This window comes from Paramormyrops kingsleyae, chromosome 9, assembly GCF_048594095.1.
Source record: "Paramormyrops kingsleyae isolate MSU_618 chromosome 9, PKINGS_0.4, whole genome shotgun sequence".
NCBI lineage: Eukaryota > Metazoa > Chordata > Actinopteri > Osteoglossiformes > Mormyridae > Paramormyrops > Paramormyrops kingsleyae.
Window position 1 is genome coordinate 13086356 of NC_132805.1, and position 25094 is coordinate 13111449.

The 25094-nt window shown below is 45.8% G+C and overlaps 2 protein-coding genes across 3 annotated transcripts in view; one reads left to right on the top strand and one right to left on the bottom strand.

The window, feature by feature from the left end:
• LOC111839438 (cell adhesion molecule CEACAM5-like) overlaps nucleotides 1-3292 on the bottom strand; it is a 30288-nt gene extending 26996 nt beyond the window's left edge. The window contains exon 1 of the mRNA XM_072716365.1: nucleotides 3062-3292. Within this exon, the coding sequence (XP_072572466.1) occupies nucleotides 3062-3104 (43 nt within the window). The 5' untranslated portion in view covers nucleotides 3105-3292. The remainder of the gene's footprint in view (nucleotides 1-3061) is intronic.
• A 669-nt stretch (nucleotides 3293-3961) lies between these two features.
• LOC111841718 (cell adhesion molecule CEACAM8-like) overlaps nucleotides 3962-25094 on the top strand; it is a 38330-nt gene continuing 17197 nt past the window's right edge. For both annotated transcript variants that reach the window (XM_072716366.1, XM_072716367.1), the window contains exons 1-2: nucleotides 3962-4075; nucleotides 5137-5454. In XM_072716366.1, the coding sequence (XP_072572467.1) occupies nucleotides 4012-4075; nucleotides 5137-5454 (382 nt within the window). In that variant the 5' untranslated portion in view covers nucleotides 3962-4011. The remainder of the gene's footprint in view (nucleotides 4076-5136; nucleotides 5455-25094) is intronic.

Consider the following 25094-nt stretch of genomic DNA (forward strand, 5'->3'; position numbering starts at 1 on the left):
AGAAACCTATTGGCCTGATTGTATATTCAATTTTGAGTGGTGAATGACAATGTGATAGAGAGCCCCTCCCCAAATGATCCTCTCCTAGCAGGGAACAGCTTGAGTGTACGTCCTTTAACTACATCTGCTCTCTCCATCTAGTTTGGAGGATGGGTTGCATTTTCTTTCAGGTAACAATCTTCATCCACAATATTTAATTCTGTCCATGTGTGTCTCTCATCAGGCTTTCATCTATGGATGGAATGAGGCTCAGATCAGCTTAACCCCTTGCAGCAGTTTTTCCCAATCTGCTCCTTAGGGACCCACAGCCAGTCCAGGTTTTCCTCGTTCCGAGTTCCCTGTCACACAGTCCACATGTCTGTTCTCTCAAAGCCCCCTACCACAAAAAATGTATGCTGTCTGTGGGAAACACAGCCGTAGAGGGAGGACAGGAAAACTCCTCTGCCTTGCACTCAATGACCACTTTATTAGGTACACCTATGTACTACTGTAGGTAGAACCCCTTTTCTTTTTTACACCAGAAACAGCTGGCCTGGAGTAACCATATGAACTAACCATTTGCTTTAACGTGAACAAGGTGAGGTTGAATCATTTTAATGGAATGGGTTTGGCTTTAAGTGGGAATCAATGCTAATTCAAGCCAGGTTAATTCAGTTAAGCACAGATTTATTTAGCAATCTTGATGGAATATGATCCAGGGGCCTGTATCACAAAGCCAGATTCCTTGCTTAGCCAGACAATTTTGAGGGTAAGTAGTAGTAACTCTGGCTCATACTCCACATCATGTTTCATGATAACAGCAGATCTCAAACGGTGCTTGGAGAAATCAAAGGGAAGAAGTGAATATAATCAAAAAAACTAAAAATGCAAAAAAAAGCTTTTTTTTTTTGCTCTCCGTAAAGCCCCTTTTCGGTCTGTTTTAATAGTAATAATAATTTGCTTAATAATTCTGCACAGGGAAGTATCTATGGTTTCCTGTTTAACTCGAAACAGTAACTACCCAGATAAAATACTAAGTATACTTACGCTGACGTCACACTCGCTATAGCCGCAGTGTATTGTGGGTCAAATAGCCATTTTGGTTGTATACAACGCAAGAGCGAGCATCTGCGTCCGGTTTTATCTTTGGTAAGATGGGACACTCGTGCAGTGTGAAATGCTGCGAATATCAACTTTAGAAGACAAAAAATGCATTTTCAGTAATATTACTTAAACAAAAAACATCTTAGTTGCCTTTATGAAAATGCCGAGAGCAAACACGCATTAAGGGAGATATCGCATTGAAAGCGATCTTCCGTCTCACCGCTGCGACCCAGGCCACGCGACGCCTCTTTGTTACCTCCATTATCTGCTGTCCCTATCCTCCTTTCCAAGTGGGAAACCGAAAAAATCTAATGTTCTGGTCCACCTTTCTGCTATTTCTACCATGTGATTTAATATGACAGCCTTTCACACTGCACGAGTGAGTACCCCCATCTTACCAAAGATAAAACCGGACGCAAACGCTCGCTCTTGCGTTTTATACAACCAAAATGGCTATTTGACCCACAATACACTGCGGCTATAGCGAGTGTGACGTCAGCGGACAAAGACCGATTGAGTGGACCTGCTGGCTGGACCAAAAACACAAGGATGGACCACTTGGACGTTTGTTACATGCAGAAAGCAATACCCTGTGTAAATAGTTTTAATGGGATGGATGTGTAATCAATGTAAAGTAATTTGATTTAAAAAATTAAGTTGTGATGTTAATATAACGTGCTTCAAATTAAATGTTTAAAATGAACTTATGCTGTTGTGTCATGAAGTGTTACATGAATGTTTAAGTGAAACAAATAAGCTATGTTAACATTCATTGTTCTTATTAACCGCTTAAAAAGAACTCAGTAAATGTTTGTGAAAGAAATAGCTTACTCTAACACCACATTCATTACTAATGAGTTACAGTGTGTTTCACTTTATAATACTGTTCTTGTTCTTTAGTAACTACTATGGAAGAAGTCAGTAACACCACATTCATTACTAATGAGTTACAATTAGTTTTATTTAGGTCATTAGTAAGACTTCATTCCTTATTTAAAATGCATACATTAATTTCTTAATGTTTAGAAAAGATCAACAATATGTGGTGGAGCACATCATGTGGCAAAACACGAGTCTCTGTTTGACCATCCCTTCAGTTGGACTTCAAAGCACAGTTTGAAAAACACTGGCACACGGACTGAAGTGAGGTAAATAATTAAAATGTAGGTACTGTATACATATTTTAAGCAGTAATATTTTGTAGAATAAGTTGTATGCCATACAAACACAAGGGAAAAAAAATGGCAAAAACCATTGAGAACAGTAGCCTGTAAGTTACTGTTAGTCCAAAAAAAAGCACTGTTCATTTGATGAGTAATGAACTAGTAGTTATTAGAAATAATCCATAGTTAATACATAATTCCCAATGAGACCAGCAATACTCAATAGTTCCTAATGAAGTAATAGAGAACTACTATAATAATTAGTTCACTATTACCTATTGAGTAATTAAGCATAACTCCTTAGTAGATAATAGTACCAATTTAGGTGTTAATGAAGCGCTACTCCTTTGTTGCTGCTTACTTCCTGCATATTTACCTGTTAACTACCGAACTACTGTATTATAAAGTGTTAACATATTTTCTTTTGTCGGTGTGCAATTTTTTTGCTTACCAGTGTTAAATATGTAATATTTTTTATTATTGAAGAAAGTAAAGTATACATGCCTATAAATGAACGTTCATATAATGGGCGGCGGTTTCGCTTTTATTCCAAACCACTGGAGACAAGTAACTCCATTAAAAAAAAGGTGGGCTACTATCGAGTACTACTAAAGCGTACTATAATAATCAAGTGCCCAATCAAAATTCTAACGAAAGCTGAAAAATACGGTCTACAGGTCTCAGTAGGTTTGCACGGTTTTACTCAACGTTCTGCATAGTACAGCATTTGCAATTCTATGTATTGTATATTGTTAAGCATTTGTACTTACAAATCCATTAGATACGAAAAGGGACGACTGAAAAAAAATACTTACCAGCAGGTAAAATTAAAAGTAGTACAAGAGAATTAATTCCCATAGTAAACAAGTTCACATATTCCTCGTTTCATGAAGTTTTACTCCTTTTGCAAAGGACACAGTGTGCCAAATAATAACTGGAGCATTAACTGTTAAAACTTTTACGAAATCTCGGAAGCGTATGCTCTATGCAGGAAAGCTGGCTAAGAATTCAGTTCTTCCTTATAGCGTCTCGTAAAATGTGATTAAAATTAAAACACGCCCATGGAACTTATCTTAGGCTACATCAGGGGAGTTTCTAGGTTACTTTTTTTTTAAAGGAAGGTTTGCATCGGGGCTAAAATATTCGGGGCTATATCTCCGAGGGATCGGACCTAACGATACAAGATCTTGTGTTACCCGCAATGTAAGTTGTATACTCACTGGCCATTTAATTGGTACATCTGTTACAAAACAAAAAACAAAAGAACATTAGTGGTAAAGGGAGCTGACAGGCTGAAGAAGGAGGCCTGATAAGTGGCAGAGAATGAATAAATGAATGTTAAAATAACAAAATATATCCATTTTGCCATTCATTTTGATGAATAAAGCTTACTCAGTGTAACACTGGGCCAATCAGAGACAACTGTACTTATACAGTTGCATAAATTGCTTAAACAGTTGAATTTTGTGTGAACACCATGGGATTGCTTAATATGCTTTGAATAAATGCAATATTGATGTGAATGACTGAACATACTGTAGTGTTCACAGAAAGATAACTTGTTCAAGGATTTTGCTTAAGCAATGGAGAAAAAACTATAATTCCTGGGAGCACAGGGCCTTGTGTAAACCAATGTGGGAGGGGGGGGGGGGAGTACATTAGTCTGCCCTCGTCTTCCAAATGACGGTGCTAAGATGATATCGCATATTATCCAGCTAACAAGGAAGTGCATTAGAGGAACAAAGTTCGAGTCTTTCACACACACATGCATTATGCCATCGTGATGGAAAGGATAACATTTACAGCCTTCTTTCTGTCTATATTTGCAGGTGAGACTGTCTTTTATATAAATATCTATCTATCTATCTATCTTAAAAGTTAAAAGATTACTGCACACTAGAACATCACAGTAGTTATAGAAAATAAATGAATGGTTTTAAGTTTTTGGTTTTCAAAAGGTTAACGCTTTTACTTGAGGGGCACAAATAAAGTATTTTGCTCTTAAGTATTAATTAACCACAACCTAAGTCTCAGTTACATACTGATGTCATGTTTGTTTATCGTGATGCATCTTTTATCTAAAGCAGTTACCATATTTGTTACTGTCTGTTACTAACTACTGAAGGAATAAGTAATAACACAAGTGAAATACTGATCTAATGTTTGTTCATCATTAAAAAATTATGACGCATCTGCTATATTTGTTCCTGATTTGTGCCCCCGTCAAGTTAAGTGTTACCATTAATACTAACATTGCATGTTATGCACATGCAATTCTCACATCATAAGGACTGCAACAGACAGCAGACTTTTCATACCTTCATACTCTCTGGACAGTATAGTGTGTGTGTTCACACATACATTATTATTACTTTTTACATTTTTATTTATCATTGCTTTCTAAGTTCATAACTTTTTCAAGACGGTGGTTTCAGAGGTAACCTATCTGCATAGCTAGTTGACAATGAATAAGTTTGCATGTCTCACCCCAAAGTACCAAAGTAATAATTTTGGAACTGGTTCTGGACTGGAAGTCAATGGAAAAGAGAATGTACCAAATTTTTTGTAGCAAAAGTACTGTGCCTGGTGTAGTGGGAAAGGGCTGATTAAAGTTATTATTGAGGTAAAAGATGACTATACCAAAGAATGTGTCGGGGATGATTACTTATGCAAGCGGCATTTTTAGTTGTCTGTCTGTTGACTTACACAAAAAAATTACAAAAACTTACTGTGAGAGGCTATGTGTTTGCAATAGAAATACTGACAGGAAGAATTTGTGTATATATAATTTGTAATTCAGGCATATCTGATCATTGTAAGGGAATTTCAATTGTTTTGCAAGGCACGTTATGTCTGATTATTTCCTTCTTGTGTTTATTTCATTTCGCAGCTTGCAGAAGTTTGCAGTTGACCATTGTGCTGAAGCCTGATGTAGGAACCGTGGGCGACTCAGTGCAGTTTTTAGTCTCTACAGACCCACATAATGGTTTTACGCTTATAACATGGACTGTGAATGGCTCCGCTCTAGTTACTTTTGATGGTACCAACACCATCATAGACCCAGACTATAGAGAGAGAATCAACTTCAACATCACTACTGGATCACTAGAGATGAAGAGTCTCACTCTGAATGATCGTGGGTCATATCAGATAAACATTAAAGCCTCAGGAGAATCTGCAGTCCAACATGTCACCTTCGAAGTGTTGGGTGAGTTGCAACACAAGATGAATACTATTAAATTCCATAATTGATTTTTAACGTATTACAGTTATGTTATGTATTCTTTTAATGATGACTTGCATTTTGACCTTTGTGTAAACTGCACTAATTGCTTAAATCAAACTTTGTTTGTTTGGGGGGGGGGGGGTTGTTGAGGTCTCCATCCTTTTAGGGGGAGACCTGATTATCAGGGGGGGGGGGGGGTTGTATTGGCTAGTTGTCATTATCGGTGGGGTTACACCCCCCAGAAACCAGAGTGCCCAGCAGAAACCCCACGGGAGCAAATGCCAGACACCTGGAACCTTGGTGTAGACTTGAACCCAGGTCCCAGTAGTGTGAGGCAACAGTGCTAATCACTGCACCACCACACTCATGTACAGCATCACTGAAACAAACAAATACATAAATAAAACCTGCAATAAATAATTCAATAAAACAGGAAGAAACTTAATGTCACGATCGCGGGCAAGCGAGCAGGAAAGCAGGCGATCGGAGCCAGGACGTCAGGAACAAACGGGGGTTTATTAGGACAACAGGACTTGGGAAGCACGACAGGCAACATTAATGACGGATCTACCGGAGACGGACTCAGACAAGGACTAAATAGGAAAGACAGACCAGACTCAATAGGACACAGGTGATCGGAATCAGGATTGAACACGAGGTAATGAGGTGGGCGTGGCACACATTAGGAGCGGACGGAGCGGGACGTGACAGAACCCCCCCCCAAAGGCGCGCACACCGGGCGCGCCAGAGAGGAGGCGACGGACGGGACGAAACCGGGGAACAGGACCTGAAAGACAAAACAGAACGTCAACCAAAACCAGGGAACAGGACGGAGACGCAAAACAAGAACAGGGACGAAAAGAAGGACAGGACCTGACAGAGGACAGGGAAGGCAGACAGACAGATCAAGAAGGGAGACACAGGGGGAACACCCACAGGCGACACGAAAGGGCCAGGAGTGCCAAAAGGAGGAACAAAGGGACCAGAAGGAGAGACAGGCAGGACGAACGGAAAGGGAGGAGGAACAAGGGGAGCACGAGGAAGCCCAGGCGGGCGACGGGCAGCGGCCGGAGGGGCCGCAGGCGAGAGGAAGGAGGGAACCGGAGGGGACCACCCAGGGGCCAAGGGAACGGGACGAGGGAGTGACGGAGGGGACACGGAGGGAGCAGGAGGGAACACCAGTGCAGGCGGGCAGGAGGGGGAAGCCGCGGCAGGCGGAGGCGCAGCCGGAGCCGGCGAAGGCGCCGTCCGACGCCCAGCCGGAGCAGGGGGGCCCAGAGGCGACCGACATGGAGCCGGAGGAGGGACCGAGGACCGGCACCGAGGATCCAGGGGAGGACCCGGCGGCGACCGCCGACCCCGAGCCGGAGGACCCGCAGGCAGCCACCGAGCCACAGCCAGGGGCCGAACGGGCGAGCCAGGGGGCAGGGCGGGCGGGACCCGGGCCCGACGCCTATGTCCCCGTCCCTTACGGGACACCGACAGGCGGGGTCCTGGGGGGCGTTGGCCTTGCCGGGGTAAGGGCGAGGGAGTCAGAGCCTCCCTAGGGCCAACAGGCGTGGCCATAGGCGGGGCAGCCAGGGCCGCGGGCAGGACGGAAGAGGCGGCCTCGGACAGGGCCGCGGGCAGGACGGGAAAGGCGGCCTCGGGCAGGGCCGTGGGCAGGACGGGAAAGGCGGCCTCGGGCAGGGCCGCGGGCAGGACGGGAAAGGCGGCCTCAGGCAGGGCCGCGGGCGTGTGGCCAGCAGGGGGCGCCTCAGCGGGCACCTCAGGCAGAGAGGAGGCAGCTACAGGTGTGCGACCAGCAGGGGCCGCCTGGGCAGGCGGCTTGGGTGTCTGGTCAGCAGGGGCGCCTTGGCGGGCGCCGCCAGCACGCGACCAGCAGGGGGCGCAACCACGGCCACCTCAGGCCGTTCAGGAGCCGGCAGGACAGGCGAGACAGGCAGTTCAGGAGCCGGCAGGACAGGCGAGACAGGCAGTTCAGGAGCCGGCAGGACAGGCGAGACAGGCAGTTCAGGTGCCGGCAGGACAGGCGAGACAGGCAGTTCAGGTGCCGGCAGGACGGGCGCCGCCATCACGTGGCCAGCAAGAGGCACCCCGGAGGGCACCTTGGGTGTGCGGCCAGCAGGGGGCGCCTCGTCAGGCGCTGCAGTTACTTGGCCAGCAGGGGGCGCCGCAGCGGGCGCCGCCAGCACGCGGCCAGCAGGGGGCACCGCGGCGGGTGCCGCAGCCAGAGTGGTGGCAGCTGCAGGGACTGCAGGCAGAGCAGGCAAGACAGGCGGGTCAGGTGGGTCGAGCAGGACAGGCGAGTCAAGCTGGACAGGCGGGTCGGGCTGGACAGGCGGGTCAAGGGGTGCTGCAGGCAGATCGGCGGCGGCAGCAGGCAGTGCAGCCGCGGGCAGATCGGCGGCGGCAGCAGGCAGCGCAGCCGCGGACAGATCGGCAGCAGGCAGCGCAGCCGCGGGCAGATCGGCGGCAACAGCAACAGCAGGCGGTGCCGCGGGCAGATCGGCGGTAACAGCAGCAGCAGGCGGTGCCGCGGGCAGAGCGGCGGCATCAGCAGCAGGTAGTGCAGCCGCGGGCTGCTCCGGAGCTTGCATGTCTGGTATCGGCGGCAGGAGAGGCGCCGAGTGAGTCGGCGAAGCCCCTTTAAGGGTTCTCGGCACCCGCGGAATCGCGTCCCACACCGCTGCGATCCTCGCACACTCCAGGCGGCCGTCCTGAACAGGCGAGGCAGATGGTCTCTGGGGCAAAGCGGTGGTAAAGACCTCCGGGGTCTGCTGAGCCAGGAGGGGCTTCTCCTGAGCCTCGGCCTGAAGAGGCGCTGCGGCGAGGTAGCACGCCCCTACGAAGAGCGTCGGGGCGGTTTCCTCGCCTGTTCCCCGGCGTCTCTTCTTCTTTCGCCGCCCGGTTCCTGTAGGCGGAGGCGGGGTTGCCTCCGCCCAGGTGAGCGGCTGGAGCCTCTTCTCCTCCAATCGAAGGGCCAGCTGCCGCAGCAGGACACGCACTTCTGCGAAGTCGCGTTCCTCCGTGTGCGGTTGTACGCCCTGGAGGCGATCCCAGCTTTGGCTCACCAGGTCGCTCATCGCTGGGTCCTCCTGGACCTCTGGCAGCCCTCTCCAATGCGCTACTTCATGTAGCAGGACGAGCCAAACGTCCTCTTGCTGCTGCGCAGCGTTGTTGGGGAGATCCGTCATTCTGTCACGATCGCGGGCAAGCGAGCAGGAAAGCAGGCGATCGGAGCCAGGACGTCAGGAACAAACGGGGGTTTATTAGGACAACAGGACTTGGGAAGCACGACAGGCAACATTAATGACGGATCTACCGGAGACAGACTCAGACAAGGACTAAATAGGAAAGACAGACCAGACTCAATAGGACACAGGTGATCGGAATCAGGATTGAACACGAGGTAATGAGGTGGGCGTGGCACACATTAGGAGCGGACGGAGCGGGACGTGACACTTAACATGTTTAATTTAACAATTTAAGATGGGTTCGTGAGAAGACTCCTTTTTTTTCATAAAACCCCAATAAGTATTACGACAAAATCACATTGCAATATTTGAAAAATTTCCAGTTCCTTGCTGTCATAGTATATTACTATACTAAGTATTACACAAAACACTTTATTTATTGTTATGCTATCCTGACCTTCTTGGATCACTTCTTCCCACCAGATCACAGTTAAAGCTTGTGTCACATTATTTGTCCAGGCATCTATTATTATTCATTTTATTTTTTTAGTCTGTGATGTATTAGGTCACCGGAAAATGCCCAATAATAACAAGCTGAATGGAGCCAATTCACCACCTATCGTAGCGAGTCGGACAAACTTTGGTCAATAAATTGATTACCCTCCCATGCATGTATACTGGGACAAGAACAGTAGTCCGATTAAATGCCGTAATTGAGCTATAAGCGTAGCTCGACTTAGCTGTGCATGAAGCAGCTTCATATCATACTGAAAAAATCCAACCTTTCATTGAAATAAAAAAAAATTCTTCATCAAGAAATAATTTTGAATTTGAAATTATGAATAATTTTTTAACGAAAACACATGTGCCACGATTATTGGCACCCCTGCTTTTAAAACTTTGTACAACCTCCGTTTACCAGTATAACAGCACTGAGTCTTCTCCTATAACATTTATATAACATGCACCACAATATCTTAATGATCTTCTGGTCCCTTACAACCCTTCTCGCCTGCTTCGTTCACAAGGAGCAGGATATCTATTAGTTCCTAAAGTAGACAGGGCTACGGCAGGCTGCAGAGCATTCTCTTACAGAGCGCCGCAGCTGTGGAATGGTCTCCCGGCGGATGTGCGGGATTCAGGCACACTCTCGCTTTTCAAGTCTAGATTAAAAACGCACTTGTATAGCTTAGCGTATAGGAAACCTAGTTCTGGTTCCAGCTAGTCGCTCACTCCCAGTCAGACTAACAGTATGAGGTGATGAGCTGGGTGGGGATCGGTGTCATTGGCTTTGGATAAACTGAGGCGTCAGTGCTGTCACTCTAGCTCTACACTAGAGTGCTGATGTTCAGGGAGTCCCCATGCCTGTGTTCCCGCCTGTCTCTCCCTCTTTCTCATGCTGCTATACCCAGATCTGCCGGAGCCTAGACGAATATTGCACTCGATCAGTTTGCTTGCACTGCCTCTAGGTTTCCTCAACGGTGACTAATACACAATTTTTTCTTACTAATACACAATTTTTCCTCCCTCACCCCTTCTGGGGTGTGCTCCCTGGAGCACAATGTCGTTGAAGAATTTATGCCTCTGCTGCCTACAAGACAATTACCTCCACCACCGGCAACTACCCTCTAACCTGCCTGCCCTTGGCTCAACACGATGCCTCGCCATCCTTCCCTGCGGCTGTGCCTCTATTAATCCTGCCATCGTGCATCAAGCACCACGTGCCTGCACCGGTCGGCCGCTGCATTGAAACATATATTTCAACCCCTGTATTAGCTTAGTCATTTCATCTTGTTTGTTTGACTCATCTGCCAGACCCTGGAGGATGGGCTCCCCCTTTGGGTCTGGTTCCTCCCAAGGTTTCTTCCTCTTAGGGAGTTTTTCCTTGCCACCGTTGCCTTTGGCTTACTCAATGGAGGGTCCTTACGAGGCAGAAATGTAAAGCGCATTGAGACAATGTAATGTTGTGATAATGCGCTATATAAATAAAATTGAATTGAATAAGGTTGGAGAATATCAAGCAGGGCATCTGAATCCATTCCTCTTTACAGAGTCTCTCCAGGTCATCCAGGGTCCTAAGCCATCTCTTGTGCACTCTGCTCATCAGCTCAACCAACAGGTTTTCAATGGGCTTCAGGTTCGGGGACTGAGATGGCCATTGCAGAAGCTTAATTCTGTAGTCAGCTAACCATTTTTATGTTGATTTGGACATGTGCTTAGGATCACTGTTCAGCTGGAAGATCCAGTGACAGCCCAGTATTTGTTTGATTTAAAATGTCCTGGTATTTCATGGAGTCCATAATGCCATGTACCCTAACGAGGTTTCCGGGGACTTTGAAGGAAAAACAGCCCCACAAAATCACAGAACATCAACCATATTTTACAGTTGGGATAAGGTTAATTTCATTATACAGTGGTACCTCATTTCTCATTTTCCTTGTTTTATCCGGTTCATTTTGTGTTTAAATACTAAAAAAAACATATTTCGGTGTCATTTTTTGGGGCCGGAAACCAATTAATTTGTTTTCCATTATTTCTTATGGGGAAAATTCAATCAGAACTCGAACTTTTTAGGATTCGATCCGGAGTTCTGAATGGATTAAGTTTGAATTCTGAGGTACCACTGTAGTCATCCTTCTTTTTACGCCAAAAAATGTTTATTGCCAAAAAGCTCCATTTTTGTTTCATCAGACCAGTATTTCCCAACCCAGTCCTCCGGGAACCCCGGACTGTCCATGTTCTTGCTCCCTCCCAGCTCCCAGCTAATCAGGAACACCAAATACCTGGTACAGGTGTGTACAGGAGTGTAACATGCTGCCATACAAAGACTTTGAAAAAACTGTCAAAAAGAAAAAAAACACTACTGAACTCAAACTGCAAGTTAGTGACATATTCTGGCCGCAAGATGGAGCCAAAGGGTACGGCTATGCTCAAGTGTAAATAGCAAAGAAGATCAGTCTCGGCTAGAATTCCAAATTGTAGAGCTAGATTTACCAGCGATCCTGAGTAGAAGCATGTTCAGAATTGGGACTTATCAAAAGAGTTTACAATGTTGGGAACAAACACAAAATAAAAAAAAAAAAAACATTTTTAACAAGTTTAAAGACATGTTCACTGGTCTATGATATGTAGCAGGACTGCACCATATCCAGCTATACCCAGAGGTTGCTCCAGTCATTCACTCACCTTGGAAGGTGCCTGTAGTACTGAAGGAGAGTGTCAGAAATGAACTGAAAAAATGGAAGATCTTAGAGTTATTGTGATAGCATGGTGACAGTAGTGAAGCCCAAGAAACTCACAATATCTCTACAAAGCCATGTTGTTAGACAGAATTAGAAGCATTAATCTCAAATTGTACAAAGGGAAATGTAAAATCAGGATGACCAAAGTCAGACATCTAGGACATATTCTGACTGCAGATGGGTTGAAACCAGACCAAGAGAGTCAATACAGAACATGCCAGAGCCAAAGGACAAAATTGCACTGATGAGGTTTCTAGCTATGCTTCAATATCTGGCAAAGTTTGTGCCAAACCTCTCCGATGTGAGTGCACCACTATGAAAGCTCTTAGAAAGTGAGGTAGAGTGGCATTGGGAGATTGGGAGCAACAGAAGAGCTTTGAACGCCTAAAGTCACTAGTAAGCAATGCCCCAGTGCTGAAGTACTTTGATGACCATTTAAGATACACTCACATAGAAAAAGAGCTGTTAGCGATTTTCTGTAGTTGTAAAAAAGATTAACCACCATTTATGGTAAGACAGTACAAGTGGAGTCAGATCATAAGCCGTTAGAGATTGTTTTTAGAAAGTCACTTCACAAAGCTCCTGCGAGGCTACAAACAATGCTCCTGAGGTCACAACCCAATGATCAACGTGTCAGCTACAAGCCGGGTAAGCAGTTGCACATAGCAGAAACATTGAGCCGAGCCTACCTGAAAGAACATTTAGAGCCACTCTTGGGGGACGAGTTACATGTAAATGTTTTGTCAGCTTACCTACCAATATCACACAGAAAGCTAAATGCATTCAAGATGGCAACAGTCACAGATGAAGAATTGCAGAAGGTCATGAACATAGTAACGACAGGATGGCCTGCAGAAATACAAGAAGTTCCAGCAGACAAAAGAAAATACTGGATGTTTAGGGAAGAGCTCACCTATTCTGATGGTCTAATTTTCAAGAACTTGCAACTTGATGTTCCTCACAACTTAAGATCAGACATGCTGGACAAAGTTCATGAATCTCACCTATGCATTGTCAAATGTAAAGTGAAGGCAAGAAATGTCATGTACTGGCCAGGCATGATGAAGCAAATAGAGAGTGTTGTGGTAAAGTGTGCTGTGTGTAACACTCCAGGCAGAATAACACCAAAGAACCACTCATTTGCCCTGACATTCCAGACAGAGCATGGGCAAAAGTGGGAGTAGACTTGTTCTACTACAACCAAGGTGAATACTTACTGTGTGTCGATTACTTTTCTAAGTTTCCTGAGATTGCTAAACTCAAAAAGATGACAAGTGGATATGCTGTGACAGCTCTCAAATATATCTTTGCGCAACACAGGATTCCTGACATTATGTCAGACGACGGTCCGCAGTTCTCAAGTGAAGTATTCAGAACGTTCACAGTGAACTAGGAGCTCGTTCGTAGTACATCTAGTCCGAGATTCCCATAGTCAAATGGTCAAAGAGGAAGAGCAATCCAGACAGTAAAAAACCTGCTGAAGAAAGCCCAAGAAAGGCACAGTGATCCATACATTACCTTACTGGAGTACAGAAACTCACCCCTAGATGGATTAAAACTCACCTGCTCAGCTGCTCATGGGACGAAGATTAAAAACAAAACTGCCTACGTTAGCACAGCTGTTAGAACCTCAATTGTATGGTGACATATATCAGAGCATTGAGGACAAGCAGTGGAAACAGAAAAATTATTTTGAGCGCAGAGCAAAACAGTTGCCACATTTAACAGAAGGAGAGACAGTGTGGGTAAGAAACAACTGGCAACCAGCAGTCGTCTTGAGAAGTCACAAAAAACCGAGATCCTTTGTAATACAAGCACCTGATGGTAGCACCTTCAGGATAAATCCACGACACTTGCTGAAAACCAGAGAATTTTCCATCAACGCGCCCTTTAGATGTAGACGACGTGCCGTCAGAAGACAGTCGACCTGAGGAGAACGACATTCCAAAGCAATCACCTGCACTGTCAACAGTAGGAAGACCTGGCACACCAACTAAGGAAGGAGAGGTCAAGAAGTCATGATGGGGTAGACTGATCAGACCACCAACACGTTATTCTCCTTAAAGGGAACATTTTGGATTCTGTTAGGTTATGTAAAAAAAAAAAATGTGTAAACAGTTTGTAAACAGCAGGTGTGAGAACAAAATGCACATTTACGTTGTAATACAACATGGACTTTAAGTTGAAAGAAAAAGAGGACTAAATTGATTTTGTTGATAAGAGCAAACAAAAGCAGAATAATGGTAACAATCCAATACTTTGAGTTGTAAAGTTAAACACCAGAAGTGCTGTTTATACTGTTATAGGAATATAGGTCTTACGGAGGTTGATGTGATGTATGTATTTCTATGTAGGTTCAGAAATACTCCTTAGCTTTAAGTGGTGCTGTCCTCTTGGAGATGCCTCCAGAGATATGACCTGTAAGAGAAGAAAGGATCAGTTCGATACAGCCCGAGTAAAGTGTTGGTAGAGTCAAGCAGGGTCTCCATGTATTATGACCATGATTCGAATTACGGGGGGTACTGGGGGCTACTGTACCCCCCGATCAAGACCCAGACCCCCCCAAAGAGACAAAAATAGCAGTCTGGGAAAGGTCTTAACATTTTTCTTTTGTTGTAAAAAAAAAAAAAAAGATAAACTTTTCCTACAAGGTGAGGTTATGTAAAATGATTTCACACACCCCTAATGTGGACCGTACCATTTTAACCACCTCGGCGCTAGAAGCAGCCAGTCGGTTGCGTCATTCATTCTCATTGAGTGACCTGTTGGTAAATGTAAGTAGCCAGCAGAAGTCTAGCCTGTTAAAAATGTGTTATTTTACAACCTTCATTTATTTGTTTAGGTGTTTCATCTACTAATGCAAGCTGACGGCTTTATAAGTTGAATTACTTACCATTGTCCTTCTGAGGCCGGTGTTCTGTCGAGTTGAGCTACTTTGTCGAGGTAAGCTACCGTAGTGCTAATCGATAGCCCTAACCATAGCTTACCTCGACAACATAGCTCAACTCGACAGAACACCGGTACAGTCAACTTTAGTTACGTTAACTAGCAAGATAAGCTAAAGTTCTCTATTTAAACCAGGCTTATTTGGTGAGGTAAAATCGATCATGGTCATTTTCCAAGGAAATGAACTCCCTATGTTTTCATTCTCATTTTATCACGAATAAATTGTGCCTTCCTGAAATTAATTCGTCACTTGGACTGTGTGGTTTGTTGTTAGGCTAATGCATAAGAAGGTCTAACGTATGTTATGCTCTGAAAAAAATATTACTATAAGTGAAACCTACACTCACCTAAAGGATTATTAGGAATACCTGTTCAGTTTCTCATTAATGCAATTATCTAATCAACCAATCACATGGCAGTTGCTTCAATGCATTTAGGGTTGTGGTCCTGGTCAAGACAATCTCCTGAACTCCAAACTGAATGTCAGAATGGGAAAGAAAGGTGATTTAAGCAATTTTGAGCGTGGCATGGTTGTTGGTGCCAGACGGGCCGGTCTGAGTATTTCACAATCTGCTCAGTTACTGGGATTTTCACGCACAACCATTTCTAGGGTTTACAAAGAATGGTGTGCAAAGGGAAAAACATCCAGTATGCGGCAGTCCTGTGGGCGAAAATGCCTTGTTGATGCTAGAGGTCAGAGGAGAATGGGCCGACTGATTCAAGCTGATAGAAGAGCAACTTTGACTGAAATAACCACTCGTTACAACCGAGGTATGCAGCAAAGCATTTGTGAAGCCACAACATGCACAACCTTGAGGCGGATGGGCTACAACAGCAGAAGACCCCACCGGGTACCACTCATCTCCACTACAAATAGTAAAAAGAGGCTACAATTTGCACGAGCTCACCAAAATTGGACAGTTGAAGACTGGAAAAATGTTGCCTGGTCTGATGAGTCTCGATTTCTGTTGAGACATTCAAATGGTAACAGAATTTGGCGTAAACAGAATGAGAACATGGATCCATCATGCCTTGTTACCACTGTGCAGGCTGGTGGAGGTGGTGTAATGGTGTGGGGGATGTTTTCTTGGCACACTTTAGGCCCCTTAGTGCCAATTTGGCATTGTTTAAATGCCACGGCCTACCTGAGCATTGTTTCTGACCATGTCCATCCCTTTATGACCACCATGTACCCATCCTCTGATGGCTACTTCCAGCAGGATAATGCACCATGTCACAAAGCTCGAATCATTTCAAATTGGTTTCTTGAACATGAAAATGAGTTCACTGTACTAAAATGGCCCCCACAGTCACCAGATCTCAACCCAATAGAGCATCTTTGGGATGTGGTGGAACGGGAGCTTCGTGCCCTGGATGTGCATCCCACAAATCTCCATCAACTGCAAGATGCTATCCTATCAATATGGGCCAACATTTCTAAAGAATGCTTTCAGCACCTTGTTGAATCAATGCCACGTAGAATTAAGGCAGTTCTGAAGGCGAAAGGGGGTCAAACACCGTATTAGTATGGTGTTCCTAATAATCCTTTAAGTGAATGTATATGGGCAACATAAAAAAAACTAGCTAGCAAATAATAAGCCCTATTATTTGAATTTTAGTGGTATTGATTCTGCATTCCACAATTTCATATTTATAGACATTTTTAGAAGCTTGATCTGATAGTCCAGATACTGTTTTGTTAAATATAGATAAGATTTTGCTGGTAAAAGAAGAGTAAGTAGGAAATATTAGTGTTAAGAGCTACAGAACATTTCACTAAAAGTATAGGCGCAGTTTTGCAAACAATGTGTACGAAGGAAAGTGGTGGTCAGCAGAAGGCAGGAGAGGCACAGGAGCAGGAAGATGGCAGGATGAGGACAGTGAGCAGGCAGCAGGGAAATGGCAGGATGAGGACAGTGAGCAGGCAGCAGGAAGATGGCAGGATGAGGACAGTGAGCAGGCAGCAGGGAAATGGCAGGATGAGGACAGTGTGCAGGCAGCAGGAAGATGGCAGGATGAGGACAGTGTGCAGGACAGTGAGCAGGCAGCAGGGAGATGGCAGGATGAGGACAGTGAATAGGCAGCAGGAAGATGGCAGGATGAGGACAGCGTGCAGGCAGCAGGAAGATGGCAGGATGAGGACAGTGAGCAGGCAGCAGGAAGATGGCAGGATGAGGACAGTGAGCAGGCAGCAGGGAGATGGCAGGATGAGGACAGTGAGCAGGCAGCAGGGAGATGGCAGGATGAGGACAGTGAGCAGGAAGCAGGGAGATGGCAGGATGAGGACAGTGTGCAGGCAGCAGGGAGATGGCAGGATGAGCACAGTGAGCAGGCAGCAGGGAGATGGCAGGATGAGGATAGTGAGCAGGCAGCAGGGAGATGGCAGGATGAGGACAGTGTGCAGGCAGCAGGGAGATGGCAGGATGAGGACAGTGTGCAGGCAGCAGGGAGATGGCAGGATGAGGACAGTGTGCAGGCAGCAGTGCAGCCCTAGCCTGCATTCAGGTAGCCCTACTCCCACTATGATGTGACATACATTTGTTTTTCACCGATTTTCTGAAATCCCAATCAGTTTCCTCATACAATATTTGCTGAGGGAACCGGGTGTACAAAAATGCTAATAAACTCTCTTCAGAATGACGATACGACTTGTGCTTTCTAACATAGACTTAAAGTTCTGCTTCAGAATGATAAAAAAAAAACATGATCATCATCGCTAGGTCTGACACAGCATTACACTGATGGACACAAAAAATATATCGGACACAAAAAATATATCAAACACAAATTCAACATGAAATTACACAACACCATAACTGACTACTTGCAAAACATTACCGCTGCTACATAAAGTGCAGTTGAACAAAAAATTACAAACGGTCTATTCTAGGGCTGCACAATTTATCGATTTCAAATCGAAATCGCGATTTTAAACAACGCGATTAGCAAGTCTCAAAAATCGCGATTTAGGATATATATTATACAGCACATCGGACCCAGGGTTTAAAACTGCTGTGCGAATACTTTTACAAATTCATGCCGTGTTCCCTGTGTGACAGTCATTCTCACCAATCACAAGTGCCGTGCTTCTCGCGTGCCTGTCATGCTCACCAATCAGAAGTGGCCCAAGAAGGCGTATAGGCCCACAAACAGCAAACACGTGAAACCCAAGGAAAATGTTACATTCGCGGTGCGGAAAAATACTGATTCCGCTAGTAAGCTACAGTATAAGTGAATTGCCTTCCTATTTCATGGTCCGAGATTGTTTCTGGAAGGTCCTATCATCAATAGAACCGGCGCTCCTTACACCAGCTGCAATATACTTCAGCGTATCATACCTTTGTTTTTTGTTAATAGGCAGTAGCATTAGTATACCGCTAACCCATCAAAACAACGAGACAGTCAGTAAAGATCTCACAGCAGCTCAATCGGTGACCTCCAAAAAAGCCGTAAAACCCACAATACACTCGTGTTTATGTCATATGTTTTTGTGCTTATTAAATTTAAGTGTTTCCAAAGATTAATCCCACAACAGTAATAAAATAAAAGTGTTGCTTTAACATAAATACTAAAAGAATAGATTGCTTTAATCGCTATTACACTTAGGTATGGGCAATTGGGCACGCCGTCTTATTTAGAAAACATACGCATATAATGTTTAATCATTCGTTTTGTATTTGTCCGAGTAACAAAGCAAAGGAATGATAAGCTGCTTCAGTTGAAAACTGCATTTTAGTTTCACTTGAATTGATTTGTATAAAAAATAACGTATACAGTTGTTAAAAAGCAGAAACTTCGACCAACATGAAATCACCAATAAACGACTAATTCTATTTATTAAACATTTTATAAAATGCATACTAAGTTTATAAATTTCCAGCTTTACGGTTTCAGGATAGAACAGCCACTCTGTTATGAACATTACGATTTTTTGAGTGTTATTAGTGTTAATAACAGCAGCTAACAACACAATAGCGCAAACAAAAGGGCTGCATACACCGAAGTAGTTCTTGCTTGTTCATTGGGGAAGGAAAAGGCGGTTCTAGTGTTATTAGTGTCATGCCCCGATCGTCCGCTCCTCTTGTGTGCCACGGCCCCTCGTTAACCGCATGTGGATTCCCCGTGTTTACCAGCTGTTCCTGATCGTTGTCAATTAGTCCATTGTATTTAGTCCGCGTTTCCGTTTGTTTCCCCAGTCCGGTCATTGTATTGTCAGCCTGTATTGTTGCGTGCTCTGTCTTTAACCCCCTGGGGCCTGAGGCCTTTTTTCCACTTTCGAGGTAGTCTGACATGCCTTGACATTTTAAAATATTTCACCTATCTAAAAAACATTTATCCCAAAGTGATACATTTGCTTTTATTCAGCACCAATAATCTGAGACCTCTTAGAATGTTATTATTCTATTTTTTGTTTAAATCAACTTTAAACATATACTTTTCAAAAACCTATTTTCAGACATGCTGAGAAATTGTAAAAAATCACATTATAGACATTTCTAGGTAAGACTTTTGAGCTCTGAAACTTATAGACACAGGGGTTGGCTACACATAGGTGAAAGTGACATTCTGAAATTTTATGTAGTTTGATTACCAATGGCCCATCAGTCTGGAATGTCACTGCACCCCACACCCATCACTTTGGAAAGGCAGTTTGAAACACAAGAAAAGTAGCAACAATAAAATCCCTTTCACAGTTTATTGGTAGATGGAATGAAAAATGAAAAACTGTTACTATATAAATATAGAAAGTGATAAATATGATGCAGTGACTATTATTAACGCTCTGGGGACGAGGGCATCGTCGACCGCATATCTTTCTCTTGTATTTCAGTTTATATCTCGCTGAAATCATTATGTAAAATCATGAAAAAAACACTGACTAAATCCGTTATCTGTCTTCTTTTCAAAACTTCCATTGTCAGAAGTATTAAAGTTTTTAAAATTAGGTTAAATAGGCAAAAAAGCAAGTCGTGTCACCTTTCTTTGTTTTACTTGTATCGCAAGTGTTTAGGACCATTCTCAGCGGAAGATCGCTATTCACGTTCTAAATACGCTGCGTTTGAATCGGCGACCACGTGATTGCAGGCACACAGGCTTAGCCCACTGAGCCATGAACGCAGGTATGAGCTTCGCTGCTGAAAGTGGCAACACTGGCGCAAAGCATCTGCGGCAGAGACGTATCCGTGTGCTATATTGTAGCCGATCAGTGTAAACACTACCCAGACATGTGCTCTTGTTTATTTCGGTCACAATGGGCGTATTCACATATTTCTTTACCCAATACTAACTGTCGGATTATCATGTTATTATCATGCGAATAGCGCGACTTGCAAGTGGGTGGGCGATCAGAGCCGCTTCGAGACGCAGACGCTTAAGTCAGTCACTCTTGTTCTTTCAATTCGTATCACGAAGCTGTAAAAATATATTTAGTTTCTACCTATATATATTTGAAAAGTAGACCGTCCAAGGTTTCTGAGAGTATTTTTAAAATGTGTATATGACAAAAACTCGGAGTTATTTAAACGGTTTTGCGAAATTTCTGTCAGATCCCGCCGGCGGGACCGCCGACCCCAAGGGGTTAATTAAACCCCGTGTTCCCGATCCCTGGATTTCTGCCCATTTGTCTGCGTTCCGGACGCGTGTGTCATGACAGAATGACCGGACTCTGCAAGAAAACACCTCAGATCGGTGAGGCTGAATACCTCGACCTCACTGACGAGGTTTTATATTGGCTGAATCAGCCCGAAATCCGGGATGATCCCGTACTACGGGCTATAGCCAGCCGGAGCAGGGACGTCTTAGAAGAGGTGTCCCTGCCCGGAGACGCGCACCTTGCGAGGGAGGTGCGCAACAACGTGCGGCGGCTGAGAAGTGGGGCGGCGGAAGCGAACCTGCGTAAAGTAACCCTCTCCTGCGGACTGCCATGTGGACCGCTCTCGGAGTTACCTGAGGTGACGGAAAAATAGACGGGAAGATGCGCAGGAGGTCCGTCTGGGGACCGTCTCTATTTCTGCTGCATGCCCTGCTGCGCACTGGGAGAATCCCCGCCCGATTCTCCACCCGGCGGGTTGTTCGCGGGTGACGTCACCGCTGCTTCACCTGAGCGGACACCCGAAGCCCGTCTGCCCGCTGCTTCGCTGCCCAAGCCAGCTGTCGCTTCTCCCTTCATTGGGACGTGCCTGGCCCTTAACCCTCAATGGGTCCTTGTCAGAAAGTTACGTTCCAGGTCCTTGGGGTTCAAGTTGCACCCCTATCCATTGGCATATATAATTCAATGGTACCAAGCTCAAATTCAATTAACTAAAGTTAAGATACATTTATTAGTTAACTGCATGATGCTTGCACAGCTTACGCAGTGAGATAGTGCAGTTAAAAGGGTTGCGGGCGTTGGGGGGGGGCAGCAGAGGGGACTGGTCATATAATGCACATTCCGACTGTATCCTCTTGCAGAATGTGTCGAAGAGCTTCAGCTGTGGAATACCTAGCCATGGTGTTATATCTTTTCTAACAGTTGAAATGTAAACAAAACAAAATGGCTGACTTTTTTTAATATCCGAAAATGTTCTAGAATATAATAACATAAAAAATTATAGTAGCAATTATCACTAATTAACTGAATTTGTCGATCATATCAATGTCATTAATTAACCCTAAAAAGGGTTATGTAATAGCAACTGGACTTTTTTTCATAGAAGACGTTTTGCACTCCATCCAGAGTGCTTTCTCAATTCTGACTGACTGGCATAGCAGGTTGATGAACCCTGTGGAATCCTCAAGTTGTTAGCACTAGATGGTCACCTGTGGGTTGTTGTTGTTCCTCCTGGCTTTCATGTGTTTCACTGATACCACCTGAGGCCGAGCGTGAACGACTTTGGAAGCGTCTTGGCAAAGTTGAAAGAACTGCATTGTAGGTGGACCGGGAGGACAACTGCTTCAAATGAACGACCGTCGTTGAACAGAGGAGGTGGCCTAAGACGTCTATCACCTACCTACAATGCAGTTCTTTCAACTTTGCCCAGACGCTTCCACAGTCGTTCACGCTCAGCCTCAGGTGGTATCAGTGAAACACATGAAAGCCAGGGGGAACAACAACAACCCACAGGTGACCATCTAGTGCTAACGACTTGAGGATTCTACAGGGTTCATCAACCTGCTATGCCAACCAGTCAGTCAGAATTGAGAAAGCACTCTGGATGGAGTGCAACACTTCTTCTATGAAAAACAAAGTCCAGTTGCTATTGCATAACCCTTTTTTAGGATAACCATGGCCTGGATAACTGAGAATCTCCACAGACATCTGTCATAAATTAAGTTTTTTTTGGGGTGCATTTTGCACCCCCGAAGAAAGTATGCCAGCGATAATTGACGTCAACACTTTTTCTATCATTTTCGGCATGACCGTATGTAAAACTGGTGCACTTACAATGTCCTAGAGGATAACTGCTGTAATTTTAATAACAACATGGTAGTAGCCATAGAAATGGGCAGGGGGTGCAGAACGCACCCCAAGGAACCATTGAGGGTTAAAGGGGCCAGGTCCAGTGGTTCCTGAGGCTGCTGTGCCCCCTGAGGCTCCTGTGGCGCCTCCTGCTGACGCACCGCTCGAGACCATTCCCGTGATTCCTGTGCTCCCCGTGACTGCTGTGCTCCCCGCGCAGGCCCCCGTGACTCTTGTGCCTTCCGCGGCGTCCCAGCCTTCGGGCTGCGGTCCCGCCTCCAGCACCTCGTCGGTCGACTGCGGGTCCCCTGCCTCCGACTCATCGGTCGCCAACGCCTTGGCCGGCGGCGGCTGCGTCTTCGCCTGCCGCGGCTGCTGCTCCCTCCTTCCCTCCGCCTGTGTCCCCTTCGTCTTCCTCCTTGACTCCTCCATTGCTACCTTCGCCTTCCTCCTCCTCACCTTCGGCCTTCCCTCCTGCTCCCTCCTCTCGGTCGCCTGTGGCCCCTGCAGCTTCCGCCCCTCGCCTGCTGGGGTTCCCTCCGGCTCCCTGTTTCCCCCTAAATACATGATGTAGAACTTAGGGCAATGCTGCTGGCGGAACTCAAGTTACCCCTCTGGGCCTGACTCCTCTGAGTCGCCCTGTTGTCAGCTGCTAGCATGTCATGAACATGGTGGTGCCCAGCAGAAGATGCCGAGAATATGGCCACCAGCCATCTTGCAAAGGGCTCTGGGAGGGAGCCTGGCTATGATGTGGTAGACTCCAGTGGGGGGCCTGGCAATGGAACAGGCTCCTTCTCTCCAGATCCTCCCTCTCCAAGGCCAGCTTCAGGAGGGCCCTGCAACAGGCTACTGGAGGTGTATGGAGGAGGTGCCAATCTGGTGGGAGCGTAAGGGGCATCGACCACAGCCTGGGTGGCCGACGGAGGGTAGGCTGAGACAGACGGGGCATTGGCCGCAGGGGAGCGGGTGGGAGCCCCCGAGGCATCGGCCATGAGGGACCGGGCAGGTGAGTGGGCTGGGCGACAGTCACATGCAGGCATACAGGAGCCATCTGGGTGATGGTGCGGTGGGCACCTCTAGTGACAGGCACAGCACGAACCTCGGGCAGGAAGCGAGGTGGCTAACGAAGCAGCAACTCACCTCCTCTGGTCCACGGTGCAGTGGCTATTTCTCCTGGGTCAAACGCCAGCAGAGCAGCAGCCTTTTCTGGGTCAGGTGCTTGCAGAGTGGCGGAGGTCTTTCTTGGACTGGACACTAAAGGGGCAGCATGGGCCTCTTCTGGGCTGGGCATGGTGGGTGCCTCCAAGAATGACCCAGACTCGACAGGCACCTCTGAAGATGAGCAGAGTACATTGGAAGACAGGAAGAGCGTGAACACCTTCAGGGACACAGTGAAAACTGAGGCAGGAGTGGAGGACATGGTGGTGATCTCACCCAGCGGAGCAGCACCGGCCTCGTCTGAGTCTGGTGCTTGTGGAGAGATGGTGAGCTCTTCTGGGCAGAGTGCCATTGCATCAGGGTCCGTCGGCCTTCCAGCTCTACGTCTCCTCTGACGGGAGTTAACTGAAGGTTTTCCCAGCAGTGTGGCAGTGGGCTCACTGGGGAGTTTGGATAAGGTGAACTTGGTAGGTGGGAGGGCTGCAGCAGACAAGGGCAACTCGATTGAAGGCCCCTCAGTTGGCGGTCGGGTGAAGTTGTATCTTTCACCCACCATTGCAAGACAAGAAAAGCATGTTATCTCCCATGTTGCCCGGGATGCAGCAGAGTGATCATCTCAGGTGATTCTTGCAGTCAGGAATCTCCAAGGAGCTTCTGCAGAACTCCAGGGAGAGAGCAAAAAGTGTCCTCCACTTAGTCCCTTTCTGGAACGGGTGCAGGAGCCGGCAAGGCAGTGGCCACAGAATCCACTCTGGTGTGGGGCAGTACCACCGTCGGTCACAGAGGTAGAGGTTTTCTGGGTTCAACAGAGGAACAAAGGTACAGTAGAGATTTCCTCTGGTTAGACCGGAGAACAGCTGTGAGGTCATCTTTGAGGTTCAGTCATTCTGTCACGTCACGGTGGAAGAAGGGCTACCCAAACGCAGGCTGTTAGCAAGTGAACCCTTCGCAGGGGAGTTTATTGAGGGGAAACAGGCATGGCAGCTTACATGGACAGAGAACAATGACTGAAAAGGAATCACAGCACTAAGAGACGCTAATATACCTGACCAACAGAGGAGTAAATGGAATGCAGCTGTGGCTGGTTAACAGGAGAGCAGGAACAAGAGGTAAGACTAAAAAGCTTGAGGTGTGGCTGATTAGAAGCCACACCCAAGGGAAACAGACAAACAGGGTGGGGTTGGACTTGACAGTATGGTTTATTGATGGATGGATGGATGGATGGGTGGATGGATGGATGTACTTTATTGATCTCAACTGGGAAATTCTTCTATTACAGCAGCAAGCATTAATTAAATACCAGCATATCACAGTACCCATAGCTTAAGTATAGGAAAAGGAATAGCTTAAGATAAAACAAACTAGAAAGCAGAGCACACAAGTGAAATAGATCCCATAATTAATCAGATAGATACATAAGGGTATTGGAATATATGCAACAGTAATTGGAAAATAGCTGTAAATGTAAAAGGTAGTGCAAGTATTGTAAAGAACATGAATGTGCAATATGCAGCCTGCAGCGTAAACAGTGTGGAAAAATGCGAATAGAAATGTCCAATGAACACAATGAAGTACAATATGTCAGAGAGGTTCTTTGCAGCAAATGATGATTAATAAGCAATAAATACGGACAACAGATGT